General features: G+C 39.0%; 2 protein-coding genes across 3 annotated transcripts in view; one reads left to right on the forward strand and one right to left on the reverse strand.

Annotated features, from left to right (window-relative positions):
• ppp4r1 (protein phosphatase 4, regulatory subunit 1) overlaps window positions 1–9,528 on the reverse strand; it is an 18,999-nt gene extending 9,471 nt beyond the window's left edge. Inside the window, exons 1-11 of one of the 2 annotated variants that reach the window (XM_053634772.1) lie at window positions 9,358–9,528; window positions 9,103–9,147; window positions 7,090–7,174; window positions 5,376–5,482; window positions 4,611–4,753; window positions 4,074–4,220; window positions 3,874–3,981; window positions 3,676–3,741; window positions 2,192–2,350; window positions 1,750–1,880; window positions 685–1,376 (exon numbers count right to left, since the gene is read on the reverse strand). In XM_053634772.1, coding sequence (XP_053490747.1) covers window positions 685–1,376; window positions 1,750–1,880; window positions 2,192–2,350; window positions 3,676–3,741; window positions 3,874–3,981; window positions 4,074–4,220; window positions 4,611–4,753; window positions 5,376–5,482; window positions 7,090–7,174; window positions 9,103–9,147; window positions 9,358–9,364 — 1,690 coding nt within the window. In that variant the 5' untranslated portion in view covers window positions 9,365–9,528. Of the gene's footprint in view, window positions 1–684; window positions 1,377–1,749; window positions 1,881–2,191; window positions 2,351–3,675; window positions 3,742–3,873; window positions 3,982–4,073; window positions 4,221–4,610; window positions 4,754–5,375; window positions 5,483–7,089; window positions 7,226–9,102; window positions 9,148–9,357 lie in introns of both variants that reach the window. The other variant, XM_053634763.1, reaches the window with a different exon arrangement.
• Window positions 9,529–12,069: 2,541 nt separating this feature from the next.
• On the forward strand, window positions 12,070–24,552 carry vapa (VAMP (vesicle-associated membrane protein)-associated protein A). Its single transcript, XM_053634816.1, has 6 exons — window positions 12,070–12,243; window positions 17,228–17,380; window positions 20,662–20,765; window positions 21,230–21,310; window positions 23,186–23,365; window positions 23,539–24,552. Exons 1-6 carry the CDS (start codon window positions 12,186–12,188, stop codon window positions 23,695–23,697), a joined length of 735 nt encoding a protein of 244 aa, XP_053490791.1. The 5' UTR covers window positions 12,070–12,185; the 3' UTR covers window positions 23,698–24,552.
• Window positions 24,553–24,568: the final 16 nt, after the last annotated feature.

A 24,568-nucleotide genomic window follows, 5' to 3' on the forward strand; every position in this document is an offset into this window, starting at 1 on the left:
TTTATATATATATATATATATATATATATATATATATATATATATAAATTGGACAAACAATTGTTAATGCGTGCAATAATGTTAAAGTTTTAATCTGAAGTTTATATTTGTAACACTTAGTTTGTGGATTTTATTTTAAACAAACAAAAAAATAGCACTTAAACTTTGTTTTTTTAAAACAAATTCGATTAATCAAAGAAATAATTGTCCGATTAATAGATTATGAAAATAATGCTTAGTTGCAGCCCTAATATACTCCGTACTGGAACATTAACCACAGACTAAAAATATGTAGTTATAAACGTTGGAAATCTAAAAAAACAAACAAAAAAAACCCCCGTTTGTATTGGGCTTTACATTACAATCTGTATTTCAGTTATGATTCATAACTTCAGAACAGCAGGAGCTTTGCACAGCTCAATGCTCTCTCCGATGAGGGCCTTTGCAGAAATCTTTAAAAAAAAGAGGTGTGCACACATGGTAGCACAATAGTGTGAAGAATCCTTTGAAGTGCAGAGAGAAGAACGTTGCTGCGAAACTAAATAACTGATGCCCTAAATTCATGTATGTTTATTAGGTCTTGCTCTGTAATTGGTTTCTGTTGTCATTCAGTGTTTTCACAGTAATTAAATTTTATTATTTATTTATTTTTTTATAAAAAGACAGAAAAGCAGCTCTTCTCACCTTTGACATCAGGGTCATCAATGTGGGGTTCCAGGTTCTCAATGAGCTCCTCCAGCTGCTTCCTGTCTAGAGCAGACGTGGAGCCCTGGGTAGAGGAGCTCGCAGCAGAAACCTCATCGTCACTGTTGCACTTCTCCTCCGACAGCTCCAGGTCGAGGTCTATTTGTGGGATGGGTGTCCTCCAGTAGTGGAATGAGTTATACTGCTCCTGCTCTGTTATCTCAACTTTCCCTGTCACATGGCTGGGTAGTGCACTGCAGGTGTCCTCTGAACTGCCGTCCGGGTTCGAGTGTGCTGAATTCTCCATCACAGGGCCTTCAGAAGTGTCTGAGGGGCTGTCCTGTGCTGCGGGGTTTGTGGCTGGTGAGCACTGAGGTTCCTTGACCGATTGATCTGGGTCTAGATCACCCAGCTCAGAAAGGCACTTTGGACTGTGCCTATCTGTGTCAACATGGCAACAGGACTCAACCAGAGGTAGAGCTTCGGCTGCCTGCTCCCCTCCACCCTCCACAGCTACATCCATGCCTTCCCGTTCTGACTGGCATAGCTGGCCTTCACAATTCTCCTGAGTGCATGGTGGATTCTGGGAAATGCAATCGGGCTGTGAGGAGACAGCTTTTTCATCACATGGGGGACTCTGAGCACTTTCTTCTGTAGCAGGTGCCTTACTGCTTGTGGATTTCTCACCAGCCCTGGATGGTGGATTATAAATAAATAAATAAATAAATAAATAAATAAATACTGAAAAAACACAAGCCAGATTTTCTACATGGTGTCTGAAGAAACACTACACAGCCAAACGTTTGAGGATACCTGACCATCACACCCATAAGTGGGCCTATTGCTATAAAGTTGGATGCACACAATAGCATAAGATGACTTTGTATACTGTAGCATTATGATTTCTCAGCATGGTAATGTGTCTTTCAGCTTATGGATCAATACAGACTAGCAAAGTACTCTGGATTGTTGCACCATCAGCTGTTTCCGCTTCTCGAGAGAGTCTGCCATGTAGTAAGATGTGCAAAAAAAGGAAAAGGATTGTGTTATAAAGATAATTCCTACCGATTGTGCAATTGCTGGCCTCTCCAGTCAGCCTCCTCTGTGCCCTCTTTGAAGTACTGGCCCACATTAGTGCTTGGACTGGCAAACGTAGAGATGAACTGGCCCAGAGACTGGAACGCTGCCTGGCGTACCTGTTGGACACACAGCATGCAGCAATTAGCTACTCACTACATGCAGCAAACCCCTAAAGGTTTCAAAATCATTCAGAATAAAAACTTTGGGAAAAAAATCAGATGTTAAATGCTGTTCAAACACAAAGAAAAACTAAAGAAAATATACTTCAAGAAAAATATGGTTCACTATGAATACATAACCCTGAAAAACATCTGTAAATAATGATCCTGGCTCAGATTCCAGAGCAGGAAAAAAAAAAATCCCATTTATCTACACAAACAAACATCCTCAGAGCAGTTGTCCAGGGAAGAGGGAAGAACTCACGCACCCAGCGGGAGGGGTCACTTATGAGGTTGATGAAAAGAGATGCGAGTTTGGTCCTGCGCACTTCCTGAGAGGTTGCCGAGGACACGGTCATGAAGCACTCTGCGCAGGCCTTCCGCACTCCCCACACATTATCTGAGCAGAGCTGGAAAAACCGTGGCAGCTGCACAGGAAGACAATGCAGAGAGGAGGGAAGAAAGAAAAGAAAAAAAAAGGAAAAAACAATTAGGCCACACTTGGAAAGGAAGACCTTTCCCTTCCCAATCTAAACATAATAGGCATTTTAATTCAAATCTTAAATCCACATCTGTTTATATTATAGGCTATAAAAACAAAACTACAAAAGTGTAATTACACTACCGGTCAAAAGTTTGGAGACACTTGACTGAAATGTTTCTCATGATCTTAAAAACCTTTTTATCTGAAGGTATATGATTAAATGTTTGAAATCGGTGTTATAGACAAAAATATATTCAATATATTAATATCTTTCATTAGAAAACTAACAATTTATTTACAAAAAATTTTTTTTAATGGATGACTTGGAGTGAAATATTCAGAAAAGCAGCCAATAAGTGTCCAGCGTAGGTGGGAACTCCTTTAATAATGTTTAAATGGCATCTCAGGGAGATTCCTCAAGAAATCAGGTGAGAAAATGCCAAGAATACATTTCTGGAAATTCTAGGCAAAAAGGGTGTGTACTTTGAAGATGCTAAATAACAAAATTATTTTGATTTATTTTGGATTTTATTTTATCACAACATAATTCCCATAGTTCCACTTGTGTTATTCCAGAGTTTTGATGACTTTATTATTATTCTAAAATGTGGAAAATAAAAATAAAGAATGAGTGTGTCTAAACGTTTGACCGGTAGTGTACGTCATACTGGGATGAATAAAATAAATAAAGATAATTACAGCTACAGCAGACACCCAGAAAGGTAATACAGACAACATGGGATGGGCAGACCATACAGGTTTAGCCTGTACAGACGAGTACAAATCAGGGCGCATAGACTTCCTCATAATTAAGTCAATGGTCATACGATGATAGTTAAACAAGTGTAAGCCTGATCTTTGTTGACCAACATGCAACAGGGTTGTACAGTGTGATAATATTGTAGCACGTGCTGTCAAAAGCAGCCTTTACTAGAAAAGTACAGCCATGTGAAATAGCTGATCAGGATGGCAGAGAGTCCAGAGTCTGCCCCTGAGTTCAAGGTAGGAATACACCCTGGACGAGACACCAAGGATCCTTCACCACATACGACACAAGCTCACTTACTCATTCACACCTGGGGAAATTTAGAGTAGCCTATCAACCTTCCAGCATGTTTCTTTGGGAAATCCATGGGGGCACAGAACATGCGAAACTCCACTCAGAGTGCGACAAGCATTGTGGTAGACTTTTCAGATCTCATTGCTGCACCTTTCTAACACCAGAGCGCCCAGTTTACATACAGCTCTGTGCAAATAAGGCATCCATACCAGTAACTCTTCTGTTGTTTCTCCCCCAACAACAGTACAGATATCTCCAAAATTTGCCGCACACACCTGTCAAGTGAAGAAAAAGCCAAGCATTAATTCACAACACACCCACTTCTATATCCACGATCTGTCTTAAACAGCAAAATCAAGACTGTTCTACACTGCAATCCTATTTGTGAAAGGGCCAGAGATGCCCACCTTGCGTACATGGAACATCCTGCAGTCACAACACATCTCACAGAAGCGTGGAAGGAAGAGGCGTTCTGTAATATCCTTCCCCACCATGGGTGCCATTTTGCAAATAATCTGTTTTTAAAACGTTAGTGTTAAAAAGAAAATGCTGAAAACGAGTCGTGTCTCAGAATGGCTAGTTATCCATTGAAAAAAAAAAAACTCACTGCCATAGCCTCAGTCTTGACATCGTCGTTGCTGTCTGGGGCGGTGAGATCAACAAGGACAGGACAGACAAGGTTCTCGATGTCTGCCCGCTCGATCAACTCCTGCTCCAGAAGCATTAAAAGGGCGGCCTGGCTTGTCTTCCTAACCTGTTAAGTGATTAAAGCAAAAGGTAACACAGAATATTCTGAGGTGAAAAACATGGTACTCACACTTATACCATGTATAATGGTATACTAGCAAAATCGCTACACCGCTTAAACATCATTACCCTCCTGACCCCGAGATCTGGGGTTCCTAATACGAACAAGCATGGATATAATGATGAAATTTTGAAGAAGAAAAAAAAGTCAACATGACAAAGTGCTAAACATTTATTTACTGATGCAGTGGTGCAAATCCAGTGTTCTTAAGCCCAAAGTATGAAATGTTTCTTTCAGTCTCTAGTTAAAGGATTTCTGAGAGACACTACCACTTAACTCTACACAAGTAACAGACTCTACACAAAAGATGCAGGGTTAAAACACAAACACACTTACCAGGTTGTTCTGGTCAGCTAAGTATCTCACCACAATGGGCAGCAAATACTTGGAAAATGCGAAGGGAATGGAAGGTCTGTTATCTTGGCAGAAAATGGCGATGTGAGGAATTTGTTCCATAAGCTCAGCTCGAACAGTAGGCTCTAAAAACACACGGATAGCCTTTTTATTAAAACAATCAAACGTGATCACTAATCGAGTGACCACAACAATAAAGCGCACCACGTTTCAGAGCATTTTTTCATTGCATCTTCCTTCAGCTTTGGGTGTACTGAATAAGGATGTTCACAAACACATGAGCATGGCATTCATCACACATAGGACCATTTTTTCACCAGCGACCTTCAAAAACTTAGCAGCTTGATTACCTTTCCCTGCAAGTCACTGCACGGACATTTTATTAGATGTCTCTAGGGAACATCAGAGCTAAGGGTTAGTAAGCTAGTCAGGTGTGCAAATGCAAAAAAATGGATAAGTCTTTAGATTTTGCTTTGTAAGGTAGCAGCCTGGTGCACACACACACACACTTTAATAAGTCACACCAGTCCCATCAAACATTAATGAGTGCTAAAAAGAGCGGATTTCTTTGAAACACTGAACCCGGCGCAGCAAGGGCACAGGATACTCTAAATATAAGTACATCGCTTCTCTTGGAAGGTACACATCGTTTAAAGAAAACAATGAGAGTTTGTATTAAATGCTGAAAAGCAAAACCCCCAAAAAAAGAGACAATGAAAATTGTTGAGGGATCAAACTGTGGTTTACCCGAGTCCTCCGCAAGTCTGCTGACTCTCTCGAGGACTGCAATACAATCCCTCTCATCCTCGCTAACTGCTTTTAGCGTATCCAGCAAACTGCGGGCCACCATCTGTCTGTGAATAAAATACTAATGAGAGGTGTGTGCTATGGCAAGCATCTCTGGAATACAAAATGTCAAAATGAATGCAATGACATAATTACAAACCTCCTTACGCATGCAAGACATAGAGATATTAAAGACATACCCTGTTCTTTTCCCTCTCATCAACAGAAAAACTATTAAACCCACCTCTACTTGTTGTCAGTCTGGAATGAACCTCATTAATGTAAATACTAAGGAGAGTCAGTACTACAGCTCGTCTCAAACATCTCCATACATGGGGCGATTAACACTTTTTAGCGAATTGTCTTCCAACATTTTTCAAACTTATATATACAGTGCCCTCCACTAATATTGGCTCCCTCGATTACTATGAGCAAAGAAGGCTTTGAAAAATTGTCTTTACTGAGTAAACTTTTGACCTTTTTTTAAAAAAAAAAATTCACAAAAATACTCTGCTCTCACAGATATCAAAGAATTGCAAACAACAGGTTTATAACAAAATAAATCTTTAAATACAGGTGTGCAATTATTGGCACCCCTATGAATTCAGATGAGAAATATATATTTGAAGTAAATCCCCAACGATATAAAAAAAATTCAGTACACCTGGGTGACTAGGAACAGGAAATTGTTCAAGCATGACTTCCTGTTTCAGAGGGGTATAAATATTAGGTAACACATAGGACAAATTCCCTTAGTCATTCATAATAATGGGTAAGACCAGGGAATATAGTTGTGATGTGTGGCAAAAGGTTGTTGAGCTTCACAAAATGGGAAGTGGCTATAAGAAAATAGCACAAGCATTGAAAATGCACGTTTCCACCATCAGGGCAATAATTAAGAAGTTCCAGTCAACTGGATATGTTATGAATCAACCTGGAATTGGACGTGTGTCTATATTGTCTCAACACACTGTGAAGAGGATGGTTCAAGTGGCCAAAAATCTCCAAGGATCACAGCTGGATCACAAGCTGAAGTCACCTACATCACCACAAGTTGTTTTGAAGGGTTTCAAGAAAAAAGCCTCTACTCTCATCCAAACACTAACTCAAGCATCTTCAGTCTGCCAAACACTACTGAACTTGAAATCCATAGAAAACCTGTGGGGTGAACTGAAGAGGAGAGTCCACCAGCGTGGACCTCGAAATGTGAAGGATCTGGAGAGATTCAGTATGGAGGAATGGTCTCAGATCCCTTCCCATGTATTCTCCAACCTCATCAGGCATTATAGGAGAAGACTCAGAGCTGTTATCTTGGCAAAGGGAGGTAGCACAAAGTATTGAATAAAAGGGTGCCAGTAATTGTTGCACACCTATATTTAACCAAGATATTTTCTTGAATAAACCTGTGTTTTGCTTGCGATTGCTTGATATCCATGAGAGCAGGGTGTTTAATGTTTTGATCTTTTGTTTAAAAAACAAACTCAAACAGTAAAGCCAATTTTCTTTGTTAACACACATCATGAGTGGGAGAGACGACTCTGTATGTTTACAAAGTAATCTAGAGGATGTTTTGTAAACAATGATACATTTCATTAAAAGGTATTAATTTCCCCTATGCACAGAGACTTTTGGGAGACCCTGTACTATAAATCTAATGAAGTCTACATTTGAGTACCTGTTAAATATGTTTTCGCTCGTGACGTATTTATCCAGCCTCCCCAGGGGCGTCAGCATCTCATCTTGCGATACAAAATCCAAGGCTGAAGGTATAATAATGACGTCAGACTCTGAGTTGTAGTCATCCACACCAACTATTAGAGACATTGGAAATAATATGAGCAGGACCCGCCACCCAGCACACATTCTGGTCGTGATGAAGACCTTTACCCATTAAAGAAGAGAAGAGTGACCAGAACGCACACACCAACAGGTTCAGCAAAAATGCGGAAAGACAAGACATGCTGCTTGATTGATTGACACAGTGCAAATACAATAGCACAGTCTGAGTCAGACTGTCCAGATAAGAAGTAAATCAACAAATCAGGCAATGAAGTCAGCAGCGCAGAGACGAGACAGAGCTCCAAGTACATACTTTTTCAAACTGCACACTAGTCCCTCAGTACGTTTACATGGACAAAAATAATCCGATATTAACCCGATTAAGACAATACTCTGATTAAGACACTAGCATGTAAACAGCGATTTCCGATTGCCTTAATCTGAATAAAGTCATACTCGAAGTAAACACAAATGTAATTAAGACATGTGAAGTATTCCTGTTTTGTTGCATTATCGAAGTGCACTACAGACATGTAAACACCTTAATCGGACTATTAACGTTATGTGGGAGTTTTCACTGTATTTTGTGACAGGACACATACACACACGGCAGCGCTCAACCGTTTGACGCAAAACAAGAGAGTACGGCTGCGTCCAAAACCGTGTACTTACCTACTACAGTATGTAGTAGGTGAAATACATGTATTTTGGCTACTATATAGTACGTAAGTATGTGGTTTCGGATGCGGCCCACGGCTTCAAGCAGTCATCGATTGTCACATATGTTGAAATTCTGGAGAGAACATCGGATGGCGTGGCGTAGGGACATAATGATGTGTGCCGTTAATCGATCTACGTTCTATAACATGTAAAACAGGAACATGAAATTAATCTCCTAAAAGCAACTCATGTAAACACCTTAATCAGAATATCATCTTATTCAGAATAAGGTGTCCGTGTAAACGTAGCCAATTAAGCCTTTTCCAAGTACCCATTTCCATCAAGAAAGGAGCTGGTTTTATGTTAGTAGTTTTTTAAACCTGTCCTTCCACACATACCAAACTCTGTACCTTCCCAGTACGCAGCACAGCATGTGTTAGTTAGAAAGATGTGACATTGCACACAGGTCATGCGTAACTCTCCAATGAGGTGTTTGTCAGATATGTAGATCTGACTAGAGATCACTCACTGACAGCTAGCTGCGAGGTTATCTAGTAATCAGTAATGTACCTGGGCTCTCAGTTTATAGCAGTTCTGGTTAGAACAGTTTCTATTATTTCCCTGCTCAAAGACACCTGATTGAACTCACGGGTATAATAACTGGGCTTGGCAGGTGTGCTGGAGCAGGGAAAAATCACCAAATCTCTCCAGGTCTCCAACACTTTAATACATCAAGCAGCTAAATATAAGAACTAGTACATCTTGTACAAGCACCTGGGGTAAGAGGCGAACCTATACATGACTGTACAAGCCCAAATGCTTTTCATGATCACACACTACACGACCTACATCACTACAACCATCTACACTACTGATAATAATACAAGGTGGAAGTCGGGGAAACGAGTCATCTATTTCCGTTTCGCCGAAGCTGAAATTCCTTGTTTGTTTATAACAAAACTTACTTACTAATCTTAACATTATTGAAATATTTAGTTGAAACCAACACTCCGGCTGTATTAACTGAAACACAAGGCTAAAATCCACTGCCGTTCAGCACTAAACGTTACTGTAGGCCTCTGAGAGGAGAGCAAAGTTTGTCCGGTGTAGCTGCTAGCTAACTAGCACAGTTAACTAGCCAGATTAGCATTGGGTAAGGTTGAGTCCGGATACCGCCGACTGACAGTGTGCACACACCGAGGCTAAAAAGCGCAGCATTTCGCACTGAAATACACACCACAATACTTACATCCGTCTATCTCCTCTTGAGAATCTTCCTGAAGCAGCGAAATATCTGTGACAAACACATGAAAACGAGTTCAGTCGTGACTAAACTTGGCTAGCTAGCTCTGATTAGCCAGGCTAGCGTGTGTTTTCTTTCAAATTTATTAACAGACTTTTAGCTAGCTAACATTAACGTAATCAAAGGCAACGACCAAAAAACTGGGTTTAAAGCACCACTCTTTTAGTTTTGTGCTATAACTCAAGTGGACTTCTAACATACCCGCCATCTTGTCCTGGTCCTACATTTAAAAGTGGTCTGTGCCGACGAGGCGACAACAACTGGAGGGGGGAAGCTAAGCTAAAGCTAAACTATGCAGGAGGACGGAACGGAGCACGGCGCTGGGATCATTGAGCCCTGTCACTACCCGTAACTTCGCCTCGTCGCCGAGGTGCATCGCGCATGCGCGTATCTGTGTGGGGCCGCGTGATGTGCAGCGCTCATGCGCGTATCTCTGTGGCCGGTGTGATGTGCACGGCGCATGCGTGTATCTGTATGGCCCCGCGTGATGTGCACGGCGCATGCGCATATCTGTATGGCCCAGCGTGATGTGCAAGGCGCATGCGCGTATCTGTATGGCCCCGCGTGATGTGCAAGGCGCATACGCGTATCTGTATGGCCCCGCGTGATGTGCACGGCGCATGCGCACGCATGCGCAACCCATGAGTGATTTTGTGCGCGGTAACGAAATGTACACTTTCGACAGAATGCAGGACCAGATAAAAAAAAAGTACATTATTAAATATAATGCTACATATATATTATTAAATGTATGTGTGTATTTATGTGTTCTTAATTTATTATTTTCAACATTTTTATTCATATATTTATTCATTTATGTATTTTATTTTTAGATTAATTTAATCATTATGTACTTATGAAAGTATGTAGATTTATTACATTTTTAAATCTATGATTTAATTTGTGATTTACTTGACTCTTACTGTAGTTTATATATTTAATAATTCATTAGATATTATTTCAATGTAATTTTTTTGTATTACGTTCGGTCTGATATTTCTTTAGAATTATTATTATCCATCCATCCATCCATTTTCCATACCATTTGTCCTACACAGGGTCGCGGGGGAGCCTGGAGCCTATCCCAAGAAACTCAGGGCACGAGGCAGGGGACACCCTGGCCAGAGTGCCAACCCATCTCAGGGCACAAACACACACATATTCACACACTACGGAATATTTGGAAATGCCAATCAGCCTACAACCCATTTCTTTGGACTGTGAGAGGAACCCGGAGTACCAAGGAGGAAAACCCCAAAGCACAGGGAGAACATGCAAACTCTAAACACACAGGGTGAAGAAGGTAATCAAATCCCTCAATATATATAATTATTTATATTTAAGGAATATCACATGTGCAAGAATGCTGTTGTACTGAATATCAGCATGGCTGTGATTAGGCCATAGGCATGAGTGCAGCAGGTGTGATATTGTATAATTATATTGTATTATATTAGTCAGTAATTCATTTGTCCTTTATTTGTTTGTTTGTTTGTTTGTTTATAAGGGGGTGACTTTTTCCCATTCAAGCACAACAATCAAGACAAGAAATCAGACATTATTTACAACAGTTGTTTTCAATAACACATCTCACATCTCACCTTTTGGACATGGTGATACTACAGAAGTGGAAAAAAGTGTTCAATGTGATATTATTTGTATATTATTAAGTATCATAAATTGAAATATTGTTAATTACTTAAAAAGCAAACAAGTAGGTCAGAAAGATTTAAGGCTTCATAGACATACCTATGTTGAGTATTCAGTGAAATATACATACACAAATTGTCTGGCTCTGTTATGTGAAGAGTTTAACATCAGCTGCTTTGAAGTTTGAAATTTCTTTTTTAGTTTTAGTGTCACAGCAAGTGCAAAATCAAATCAAGATAATCGATATGCTATCCAAAGCAAATATAAATCAAGATACTGTGGGTTTTATGCCTGTGGGTTTCATTTCCAAACTCTTATATCAGTCCAAACATCAACAAATTTATAGCAAAGGTTTTGCTTCACATTTTGTATTTTAAATGATTTCTATATAAATTTTTGTAGATTTGAGCATTATTTTTAAATGACATATTCTAGACTATTCAGAGAGACGGTGTTCGAGCAAGGCAAGTAAAGTCTAATATCAACCAACAACTGGGAATAAGGAAGTGTGTATATTTAAATGATAAGGGAGAGGAAATACAGAAATTAAGAAATAAATGAATAAATATACTATGATCCTTGATTTGCAAATGCATATTGTAATGGTTAATTGCAGATTAACGTGGTGTTTGTTTTAGCTTAATCAAGTGATAGTTAAATATTTACACGGTATTTACAAATTAGTACGCTGTTTTACTGCATAACATCACATTATAACAACACAGTGATAAAGGTCTGGCAGAAATTGGCTTCTTTCTTTATAATATTTTTCAAATAATCATATTTTTTTCCAATAATGCATTTTGAACGATAGTTTTCTTATTATCTTCTATTTATGAGGAAATAGTCCAATATGCTTATTTGACTGTCAAAGAGGAACAAGGCCCTTGTTCTTTTGAAAATAAAACTAAGGAAAGCAATCATAACAGAAAAGGAAGAGTCTTCTGTCTTTCTTTCTTTCTTTCTTGACAGAGACGTTGAGTGTATTTTTGATATTTCATCATCTCTTGAAGAAAATGTGGAATATTCTGGTGTGAGGGGGAAAAAACAAACAATATTTTCAGATAATTTTACTCTAGCGGATCATGAATATACCTATCAAGAAATTCTCCATATTTATTTATTTATTTAACCCCCAACTGCCAAGAAGAAAGTCAACAAACCTTTAAGAAGAATAACTAGGTGTCACGGGCACACGCAACCCAACGCAACGCGCGCCGCCGGTCTCGTGCCCGCGCGCGCGCTCCCGCCCCCTACCCCTGTGTGTGACTCAGTGAGATTCACTGGTGTTTAGGTGAATATTCAGAGAGCCCAGAGCTAACCTATAGCCACGCCGTCTATTCCTCTCGGCTGCGGGAAAACGTCACTGCTTAGACAACATGTCCAAACTAGAGCAAATATTAATTCTCGACCCGCCGTCTGATCTGAAATTCAAAGGTAAAAAAAACTCCATACGTTGCTCTTCTCTATATGGAGTCTGGTAGCCGCTTGCTTGTCAGCAGATTACAGAGCTAGCTAGTTAGCTAACCTAATTCAGGTTTTTGTGATGTTAGCTAAAGATGGCTAACGAGCTAACTAACGGGAACTCCGGCGTCTCGCCCGGCGATAAATGTAGCTAAAGCCCGCGTATACCTTATATACACTGCCGCCATTTTGAATGAAAAGGACGAGGATTTCTAGGCCTGTAATAAAAATAACAACAGATATCACTTTAGCAGTTTATTTGAGCTTGAGCAGTGCTGCCAAAATGGCAGTTTAGCGGAATTTGCGTTAAGTCTGTTCACTCAGTTGCCGCGTTGTGGAGGAATTATACAGGATAAGTTAACTCGAGGTTTTGCTCAGAGCTAAATGTCATTATAAACCTCTTGGCTCATTTCCTGGCGAACGCAATGCTAGTAGTGGGGATTGCTGTGGCCTTTTACTCTCCATGCTAGCTAGCTAAATAGCAAAAGAGAGAGAGAGGAAACGCAGCTAGCAGGCTAGAAAGTAGCTAGTTAGCTGGGAAGTTTTTCATTCAGGAGCTTTATGTACACTAGTGTTGATTCACATTAGTGACGATGCTCACATGGCTTTGAGGAACTGAGATCACTCCAGGAAGTCAGTCATGGTGCTAGATGATTTAGTTATTGGACAGGACATGAGTGTGTCATCTTGGTTATCATTGGGTTAAGGAATGAGACAGACTTTGATCCATCTGTCAGGTACACCTGCCATACAGGTGCACTGTAGCAGTGAACTGTTGCTGTGCATCATGTGTCATTGCTAGGGATGGGCGATTATAGACTTAAAACTATATCACGATATTTCATGGTATTTTTTTAAATTTCCATCGAATATAAATTTTACTCAAATTAAAATGCCAGTGGAAATGCAAACTTGCTATGCAGTACTTCATGAAGTACAGGATTCATAAGCTAACCTCCGTCGTGCTGGTTCTCCTCCTACCGTATGCCACGTTGTGACGTGTTAACACGTCAACCACTTGATTGTCAATAATATCGCAAGTTCTTATCATTGTACCGGTATATCATGGACGATACTTTAAGGCACAGCCTGAGTCGTTGATCCGTTACAGACCACCTGTGACCAGATATAATTTAGACGCTTCGCTCTGACTTGATAGTGGGATTGTAACGTATCTTACTGGGGTACGTGGAGAACTGTCCAGGTTGCCCGAGAGCTGGAGAACAGTCCACTAACCAGCAACAGTCCAGGACTAGAGGATGAATAACACACCGTGTACCAAAAAAAGAGCCAGAGTCGCTGAGTATACACAACAAGGTAGATAATAAAGTCTAATAAATAAGTCTAATAAAGTGGCAAGTAAGTATACACCATGTTTACAATTCCAACAAATAATAACGTCTGGTCTGTGGTGGTCCCTTTGTATTGACGGATACACGGGCTGCATCTTACCTGATTAAATGGTCAGTGTGTGTAGCTACAAGGCAAGTGTACAGGTGTAACGTGGCCTAATTGGATCAATCAGACTGAAATACAGCTAGCTGTAGTGTTTCAGGGCATTCCTGTATAGCCCAGCTATCTACCATTCAATCTGTAGAGCGTTTTCTGTGTATATAATGCGTTAAAACCACAAAGTCTTCTGAACCGTAACATCTACTCCATCCTGATAACTGGACAGTGTATAGGGCTTGGTGATATGACCATACAGTATTGATATCGTGATAAATGATGTCACTGTATTTATATTTGTCTGAGATGTTGCATATCTCATAATATCATGCCATTCATTAAAAAATAATAATTGCAAGCTGATTGAAAACTGATTTGGTCATAAATTTTGTAACACATTTTTCTTTTTTAAATATATAAATAAAGTGCTATTTATTTATAAATGTAAAAAAAAAAAGAAAGAAAATACAAATAATTTTAGTAGATATTAAATAAAGTATCAGCAGACATTTAAAAAAAATGCAACACTACTATTTTTATGCTACTTGATTAGCAGACATATATTTTGTGATGCATATCGTGTGTAGTATTGAGTATTGTCTTGTAGAGTATTGTTATAAGATGTTTTTGTCATATCGCCCACTTCTAATACAGTATACATTTGGGCCAGTGGTTTCCATGTGTTCTAGTTGTATGATCTAAAATCTACGGGTGGGTGATATGGCGATAGTTTTGTATCACAGTACTTCACAATTTATTACAGTATATAATTATGCCATGGTTTTGTCAAGGTTCACCGTAGGTTCACAGGTCTTCGTCCAGCGTTTACAAAAATTGAATAATTTCACAAAGAAAAGGAGAGAAAAATAAACAGTTGGTACAACAATATTCATTAATATTAGAGTAACACAGGATGATGATGCTTTAAAACACATGGATCATGATTTTATTATATCACAGTGTCGATATATTTTCGTATTGCTCAGTCTTATTCTTGGAATAAGCTTGTTGATACTAATTGGTCAAGTATAAAAAAAAATGTCAGCTTGATCCTAACTACAATTTTAATGCTACTCCATCATTAAAGCTTAAAAGTACACATCAGTTGCAGAAGCCTGGTCATCAGTTTGTAGTGAATATAATGCTGATGATTGAGGAAGAAGTCTAGGGTTGGTGGATTACCTTCAAATAAAGTCAATGACCAGTTGACCGAAATAACGGAGAGCCAGCAACCTTTGGAGAACATATAAGATAATGAGCAGCTAGTCAAATCAGATGAAAGTTTGGGGACAAGGACCCAAGAAATATACTTGTATAGACGGGCTATACAAATATACTTCTTGTTTTCCAAAAGCAACGAAAAATCTCTCTTTCAAACGTATGTGTGCTTATGTAACTGCTACGCGATCAGCATTTTTCACGTATTAAGTAACATACATGATGTCCCAAATGTCTCCATACGTAGGGGACTATGTACGCCAGCACCGACGTGGCTGTGCCTTCATCAGTGGATGTTCGTGGACGTCTACTTCTCGGTTGATCCGCAACAATTCCAGTCTATTTGAATTTGTTAATAAGTTTGGCATTGACAGCAGTGTCGTGTGTGTGTGTGTGACATGCTCTTTTACGTGTTTCTTGTTAAAGTCCATGATATGATAAATTTCGGAAGACGTTTTGCTAAAAAGTGTTAATTTCTGCAGTGTATGGAGACTTGTGGGACACCCTGTAGAAAATCTTATGTTTTTGTGTACATCTGATACTAAATAGTTTTAGATCTTCAAACGAAATACAACGTAAAACAAAGGCAACCTGAGTAAACACACAATACAATTTTTTTAAAAAAAATTTATTGAAGCAAAAAAAAAAAAAAAGAAGTTATCCAACACCTATCACAAGTGTGAAAAACTAATAGGCCCCTTAAACTTAAAATCTGTTTGTGCCACCCTTAGGAGCAATACTGCAACCAAACGCTTCCGATAACTGGAGATCAGTCTTTCACTTACTTCTAGGAGTAGGACTTACTCCTTTGCTTTGGATCATTGTCTTGCTGTATAATCCAGTTGCACTTGAGTTTCAGCTTACATACTGAAGACCGGATATTCTCCTTTAGGATTTTCTGGTAGAGAGCAGAATTCAGGTTTCCCTCAATTATTGCAAGTTTCCCAGACCCTGAAGCAGCAAAGCATCCCCACACCATCACACTACCACCACCATGCTTGACTGTAGGTATTGTTGTGTAATTCTGGGTTTGTTTTATGCCAGATGTGCGCCCCTGTCTTCCAAACAGTTCCACTTTCGATTAATCAGTCCACAGAACATTCTCCCAAAAGGTTTGAGGATCACCAAGGAGTGTTTTGACAAAATTCAGACAAGCCTTAATGTTCTTCTGGGTTAGCAGTGGTTTTCACATCGCCACTCTTACATAGATTTGCCCAGTGTCTTTTTGATACCTTTATTAATGCAAGAGAGGCCTATAGGTCCTTTGATGTTGTCCTTGGCTCTTTTGTGACTTGCTGGACAAGTACTTGCTGTAGGATAAAAATTCTTGGAGGAATTTTGGAAGGTCGGCCACTTCTGGGAAGGTTCACTACTTTGCCGTGTTTTTCCATTTGGAGATAATGGCTCTCACTGTGGTTCTTTGGCGCCCCAGAGCCTTTAAAATAGCTTTGTAACCCTTCCCAGACTGATGTATTTCAATCACTTTCTTCCTCATCACTTCTGGAATTTCTTTCAAGTTTGGCATAGTGTGTTACTGGGTAAGACCTTTTAACCAACTTAATGCTGTTGAAAAAGTTCTATTTAAGTGTTGATTTGATTGAACAGGGTTTGCAGTAATCAGGTTGTGTCTAGTCCAGCTGAACCCCATTATGAATGCAGTTTCATAGATTTGAGGAGTTAGTAACTATGGGGCCAAATACATTTTCACACAGGCCCAGTTGGTATTGGATAACGTTTTTGCTTCAATAAAAAAACATTATCATTAAAAACTGTATTTTCTATCTAAACAGGTTGCCTTTGTTTTATCTTAGATTTAGTTTTAATTTCTGAAACAATTAAGTATGAGATGTACACAAAAACAGAAGAAATGCTGTTTTCACAGCACTGTATCTAAACCTTGTTGCCTCCTAGGACTGGGTGTCCCTAATGTTCTCTCTGATGCTCTTTACAGATTTTATTGCCCAAGACACTAATGTTAATGAACCTGAGCAATTGAGCTAGGCAGGTAGTAGCCGTTATAGCTAAATGCTTTGTGTTGAGACATGTAGAAAATAGGGATTGGCAATAAGGTAAAGTCGATATCGGTGGCTATAAGCAGTACTTTCCTTCTAAATGTCATTTATTTGTGAAATGCCATCTGAAAACTTTTTTCCATAGTATGTTTTAAAATGCTGAAACTATCCGCAAACCTGTGTACTGTGATATGTATTGTTAAAAGAGCTCGAGTACCTTCTCGATGTTCGAGTACTTTCAAGTCAATCAAATTGACTAAAGATGTTTTTACTCACAGGCCCGTTCACAGATGTCGTGACCACCAACCTCAAGCTCCGAAACCCGTCCGACAAAAAAGTATGCTTCAAGGTGAAGACAACCGCACCACGTCGCTACTGCGTTCGGCCCAACAGTGGCTCCATTGATCCTGGTTCCTCAGTCATTATCTCTGGTGAGACATGTACAGACATCTTACAGACACTAGGGCTGTTACGGCTTGAAAGTTTCACGGTATGACTACATAGTCTAAAAATATCACCGTATTAATCATTTAAAAACAAGACTGTGGTACAATTAAAAGAAAAGTGTGTGGAAAAGTCCCTTTGCACAGCATTGTATATAGTAACAGAAAAAAAAGAATAAATCCAGTAATAATTTTTATGATTTTTCTGTAAAGTCTCTTACATCGGGCCTCAATTATCAATCTTTCAGTAAAGATGTGTGTAAATGTTTGCGTGAGCCAAACCAAAGTGTGACTGGACCACATTTTCTCAAAGGTACTTTTAGTCCCTGGCTTAAGTGAACTAGCATGAAGATGTGTTTTTGATAGAGAATACAAAACAATTTAAATAAAAATAAGCAATTTAAAGTCGACAGTATATACTATATATTAAAGTGCAATAATTCATGCAAGTTATGTCATGAAGTCGATCGAGTCAAGGTTTACATTAGTCTTCTTATGAGTAAATTTGCACACGTGTATTTTGAAGGATTTTCTGAAACGATGGGATTTTCATGAATACCGAATGTCTTGTGTAAAACCCGTACGAACGATTTACGAATAAATACATTTGTACTCAACTTGATAAACTTGGCCCGTTGTTCGTTTAGTCACTTTGTGAGAGAGTGACTGCGAGGAAAGGAGGCACACTGAGCCAAAAAATATCTAACTAGCGCAGATGTGTGCAGAGCTGCTTGGTCAAAAATAGATAGTACTTTGTTTAGTTATGGTGAGCAATGCCGTGTTGTTGTTTTAAATTAATTATTTTTATTTGCAAAAACAAATGTAATTATTGGTACAAAGATAATACGTTTTACATTGTTAATCTCTTCCCAACCCAGAACAGACTGCCTTAAAGAAATTAATTGAAAAGTTATAATCATTTAGGATACATAAAATGTATTCTTGCCATGTATTCTCCAACATCAGGCATTATAGGAGCTGTTATCTTGGCAAATGGAGGTAGCACAAAGTATTGACGAAAAGGGTGCCAATAATTGTTGCACACCTATATTGAAAATATATATATTTTTAGGTAAACCTGTGTTTTGTTTGCTGTCCATGAGAGCAGAGTATTTTTGTGAATTTTTTTAAACAAAATATCAAAAGGTTAAACAACAAAGATGATTTTTCACAGCCTTCTTTGCTCATATTTAACAAGGGTGCCAATATTAGTGGAGTGCACTGTGTATGTGTGTGATATTCATATATATATACATATACATATATATATATATATATACATACATACATACATACATACATACATATTTTATTTTTATTTTTTTTTAATGAACAATCATGGACATCAGAGCTGAATGAGGTCACCCCACTGCTGAGCATCAATGGTCTTACACTTATACATATGCAAGAATAAAATAAATAGATAAATGGAACAAAGTAGACATCCCCGTAGAGAGGTGTACCTGGAACATTACAATTAACATCAGTAGACCCCGTTACTCCCCAGGGAGTGATCATTTGGTAGAAAAATATAGTAATAAGGGTTGCCAGACATAGGAAAATTTATGTGAAACTCTGATCGAATATTTCATCATTTCCAGGTGCAAATATAACATCAAATCCTGAAGCCAGTGCGCTGCTTTAGATGGGTTTACAGATTCCCAATGCAATAAATCCTGCCTGCGAGCCACTAAGGATGCGAATGCAATAACCTTGAGTTGCCTATGTGTCAAGTTCAATTCACCACTTATATACCAAATTCACAGAATATACCAATTTCAGCACACGGCTACATGCTGTACATAGCACACTTTAAAGTGTGTGTCCAATACAGTGGACCAATAAAGCCATGTAGTCCTATGCTTGTGACAGCTATTGTGTGTAATAAAGTTAGGAACATGCTAGGAGGGGCAGCAGAGGTAGAAAGGTATTCTGTATGTTCGTGTCATGAGAAATAGAGGTGGTTGTAGTGTGATTTAGGGGGAATCACAACCAGACACAAAGGGATGAGTAACACTGGAGTAAGGAACTTGATTGGGTGAAAAAAAAAGTAGGGGGAGAAGGTAATAGACATTTTAATCAGTATTTTGAAAAAGTCACTGGTGACGTCATTCACCGTGACTAACTGTGACATGGTAACAACCCTATTAGACACACATGGTTAACTGTGTGTCCTGTCACTCAGTATATCCTAAAGCTGTTACCTCATCTGCTCTAATGGACCGTTCTTCTTTACAGGCGCGTAGCTTTGGGGGCGGGAATGACGTACATTGTTCCATGTCTGATTCACACAACTGTCACACAGCATTGATAGCAACAATTTGAGTACAGTAGCTGAACTAGTTATGGCTGTATGCGAACAAGAGTCTGTTCACTAGCTGCTTGTTTTCTTCTCAGATACATACATCCCAACCCAGTGTATCGCATATACACATAATTTACATGAATAAATTAAATATTAAATAACATATGGGTGTAGTGGTGGCTACTGAGGCAATAAATAATTGATTAAAATGTTTTAAAGAATTAAGTTAAGTGTCATGATCAATATTGCAAATGAAAAGACACATGAGAAAATGGTTAGAATTTGAAGGCTGTCCATTGTTAGGGGTTTCACTGATTACACTGATGTTTACACTAATATGATTTTCAGAAGGGGCTTAAATGGAGCACACAACACATTATTCCATCCATCCATTTTCCGTAACGCTTATCCTACATAGGGTCACAGGGGAGCCTGGAGGACTCGGGGCACCCTGGATGGGGTGCCAACTCATTGCAAGGCACTATTGCACATACATTTGCGTGCGCGCACACACACAAAATTGGAACCGTCAATCAGCCTACAATGCAAGTCTTTGGACTGGGGGAGGAAACTGGCGTACCCAGAGGAAACCCTGAAGCACGGGCGCACAGAGGTGCATCAGAGATGCGAAGCAACAATACTAACCACTAAGTCACCATGTGCAACCCATTGCACCATTAGTATATCTGATAATGTGACCACAGCTGTAATTGCGAATTATGGTGGTTAAAATGTCACCCTCGTACTGACGTATAGATATCAAAATGGTCTTCAATTTTTGTGTCCCTTTATTTTATGCCTAATTTGAAATTTACAGCTTTAATAAACAAGCACTGTTTTTTTTTGGTTTTTTTTAATTCAAATGAGTTGCCAGGTGTGATTATATCATGCATATAATGTTACAGATTACTTGGATTGTCCTGTTCACGAATGTTTGTTTGTATGTTTCTTTCTTTAACTCCAGTAATGCTGCAGCCTTTTGACTATGACCCAAATGAAAAAAGTAAACATAAATTCATGGTGCAGACCATTTATGCACCATCCAACGTAACCGACTTGGAAGCAGTGGTAAGCATTTTCCTTTTTTTATTTTTTATTTGTTTCTTCACTTGTTTTTCTATTTTGTGAGGTGCAAGGCTTTTCAAAGTGTTCACCAGCAGAGGGCAGTATAAACTTACACTGTATTTCCTGCTGCTGCGATTGTCCCACAGGTCTTGTGGCGGTCTTGCTGACCTGTAGAAAATAGCACATTCAAAACAAATCATGTTTTTCAAACAAGGCAGCTGGGTTTATTTTTCTTTTTCACTTCCCTCCATGTCCTGCTCGTTCCTTTCATTTAGCTTGCCTTCGTTCTTACTTCAAATAACGTGTACTATTCAATAGTGTGCCACCACAAAGGATCACTACATCAAATACCGTTTTGCTTTCTAACAGTCATTCAGTAGGAAAAAAGTTTGGGATTTATACATGTAGGAAATAATAATGCACTAAGCACACATCGTGTGTATCTTATTTTCTTTCCACCCTCACAGTGGAAGGATGCAAAGCCCGAGGACCTCATGGACTCTAAGCTCAGATGTGTTTTTGAACTGCCTTCAGAAAATGAGAAACTGGTGAGTAGTGCTGTACTCGCTCCTCCTTTAACAGCTCGAGTATCCAGCAGAGAGGTGACATGTAGAATACTGAATGAGCTGAGAGGGTTGCTGAGCTTTTAGCTGTCCTGCCTTCATGCTAAACCCTAATATATTGTGACCAGTAAGGGAGTGAGACAGAAATGTAATTATAATCTCTGTCTCAAATCTGACATTATGCAGTAGTCCTCAGTATTAGTCTGTTAAATGTTAGATATAGCTCCGGTTAGGGTTAGGACACACTTTAAAGTTATAAGTTTAAAAAGTTGTGTGAACGTGAGTTCAGAGTCTTGATCATCCATGCTCTAAAAATGTAATTCTCTACGGATTAACTTGGATGTGGATCTGAAGAGGCACTAATCTGGCAAATCATCTTCAAATTGCAATAAAGTGCAATATTAATGAGTTTAGATAAGGTGACGAACCTTGATACCATTTTTTAAAAATTGAATCCAGTGTATTATTTATTAACAAGCTCTCCATTCGTATGGTATATTCTAACTGTTTGGTTGTGTACTCTGATGGATTATTTATTTCGTTATAAGAGCGATATAGTTGAAGGAAAATAGGTATATCATTTACAACATTTATAAAAAAAAAGACAGGTTTTGGTTTAGTTTTATAAAACACAGGGCAACAAAAATATTTTGTTCCCTAATTAGCTGAATTGTGATGAAGTCGTGATTTTTACCATGCAAAAATGGTTGATTATCATTTTACCAGCCCTATGGTGTTGTATTAAATTATTCATTGTGTGTTTGCGAGCACATCTTTGACATCCTCAGGCCCTGTCTTCTCTTATCCTGTTCCTGTAACTTTTTAATCTTTTCACTGCATTGGACTGGAGTCTTCTGTATGTATATTTTTCTCTGCTTACTAGGAGAATATACTTGTATACAGATATCTGCTTAATTAATTTCACTTACATACATCACAAAAACATTACACAGATCTGACCCGTGTGAAATAAACAAAAATGTTCAATCCCCTGTGAGACAAGAAGCTGTTTGTAGTTATTCTGCATGTTGCAGCTATACTCCTCTACTCTGTCCTTTAAAGTCAGGTATGTGTGGCCCTGTAGCTGGGCTCAGAACCCCCAGGATGCAGCAGTGTGTGGGCAGCTGTTCAGCTTCCACTCCTGGAGATTACTGCACACCTGCAGGCAGCCGAAACCTCACTGATGAGCAAGAAGTGTTTGACTTTCCCAGTGTCAGGCCAGGCCAAAGATCAGGGTGGGACAGACAGAGTCAGGTTTGTGAAAGGGAGCCATGTCAGCATTTCACGAGCAGGAGATGCAAACAAAGAATATTCACAGCTTGGTGAAGTTTAATATCTTTTGTGGGTGAGCAACATTTCAAATGATTTATAGTTGAAATAGTAGGCGAACAAGAAGTATTTAGAACGTCTTTTTTTTCCCTGTCATTTTGGGACAGAAATAAATACAATTACAGAGCAGCACCGTAGGCCTGTGTTATATATTTACGAATAAGCACTTTTGTTTTCAAATCTAGAAGCTAACTTGTGGATATTGAGTTCTCTAGAAATAAAAGAAAATCGAGAATTGGTCTGTGCATTACTTATGACATGATTAGCAGTTCAAATAAAAATAAGTAAAACTCAAGCAGTTTGAGTGTTACAGAGTAACATGTTTATCATTGGCAGTTTAAATCCTCCCTTTTCAGCCTTTCATTCGGCATAGACAGAGCAGCTAATGGCAGATAAACTGCATTCAAATGAACATTCATGGAAAGTCTTGGTTTTTCGTCACACTTGCGTTGTTACTTTGCGGTTAAACTTGCTCCTTAGTCTTACACAAGCTCTCTCCTGGATAAAGCTCTTTGCGTTTGTCCTAAACAGAATGACGTAGACCCGACCAAAGCTGCCCCCATGCTCAACTCCTCCAAGGCAGACAACACATCAGCAGCCAAGCCCAGCAGCATGGCTCTGGAGGACTCAGAGATGAGAAAGGTGGTGGAGGAGTGCAAGAGGCTGCAGTCAGAAGTGAGCAAACTGGGAGATGAGAACCGACAACTTAAGGTAAGGGAATGAGGAACAGAACAGAGAGGCATTATGCATTGTATAGAACAAAACATTTATTATATGAACAGCGGAAAGCTTGTTACACAAACACCTAGTCATGTGGTTAATAGCAGATGTGATTAATGGTGGTGTTACTCTCCTTTGGATGATTTTCCTTTATTATTTGTTAGGATGAGGGTCTGCGGATGAGGAAGGCCCAGCGCTCAGAAAACGTCTCAAACACGGCAGGCATGGTGAGGAAGGAAACCAGTTCCAAATCGCTCCCCTCACTGCTTGTTGTTATTGCGGCGATCTTCATTGGATTCTTCTTGGGGAAGTTTGTGTTGTAGGATAAATGCGTGTGTTCTGCCCAGCTCCTTCCAGTGTCTTCTGGGCCTTAGGGGGCAAAGCGTGTGTTCTTGTCGTTCAGCGTCGCATCAGTGCTAGTCTGGCCTAAGGCGGCGGGGGAAAAATGCGTCTGTGTACAGAATCATTCAAACAGGCCTTGCCTTTTTGCAATCTCACACGGTTAGTACACATACACACTCAGAAAAGAGAAGAACAAAGTCTCTCCGTTTTTTTTTTTCCTGTTTGTTTGTTGGTTTTTTTTGTGGTGAGGGGTATTTCTTTTTCCTTCCAAGGGTGGAACAGATTTAACTGTACATTTATTAATACATCAATTGCAGTCAAATAGCCGGCACTGTGTAGAGACCTTTATGATATTGAAAGAAAAAAAAATCTATGATGAATAAATAAAATGAATTGTCCTTGCTTTCTTTATGTGGATTAATAAGTGTTGGAATGTTTTAAGTGTCTTGTACATGTCATTCTAATCCTTTATGAACATTTTAAATTCAAAAGGAAAAAAAAAAAAAAACAGATGCTGCGTGTTGCTGGTTGGCCTCTTCACAGTGAACCTGAGCTTCAGATTTACAATCATTTTATTCTCTTGAATGTGAAGAAATCAGTTGGGAGACTGTGCCTCCTTCCATGTACGTTATTTTTCTCTCGGTCACCTGACACACACACATCTTACTCTTACATTAAGTCTTAGCATTTACTTTATGCAAATTATACATATACTCGTTTGTGAGGCAACTGTTAACTGAAACATGACCACTCTGACTGTATATGGTATTTAACATTGAGCCACTGGGAAATAAGAGAAATTAAAATGAAATAAATAAAAAATATATCTAACATGGTTTCAGTGTATGCTTC

The sequence above is a fragment of the Ictalurus furcatus genome, chromosome 1 (genome assembly GCF_023375685.1).
Source record: "Ictalurus furcatus strain D&B chromosome 1, Billie_1.0, whole genome shotgun sequence".
In the NCBI taxonomy this organism is placed as follows: domain Eukaryota; kingdom Metazoa; phylum Chordata; class Actinopteri; order Siluriformes; family Ictaluridae; genus Ictalurus; species Ictalurus furcatus.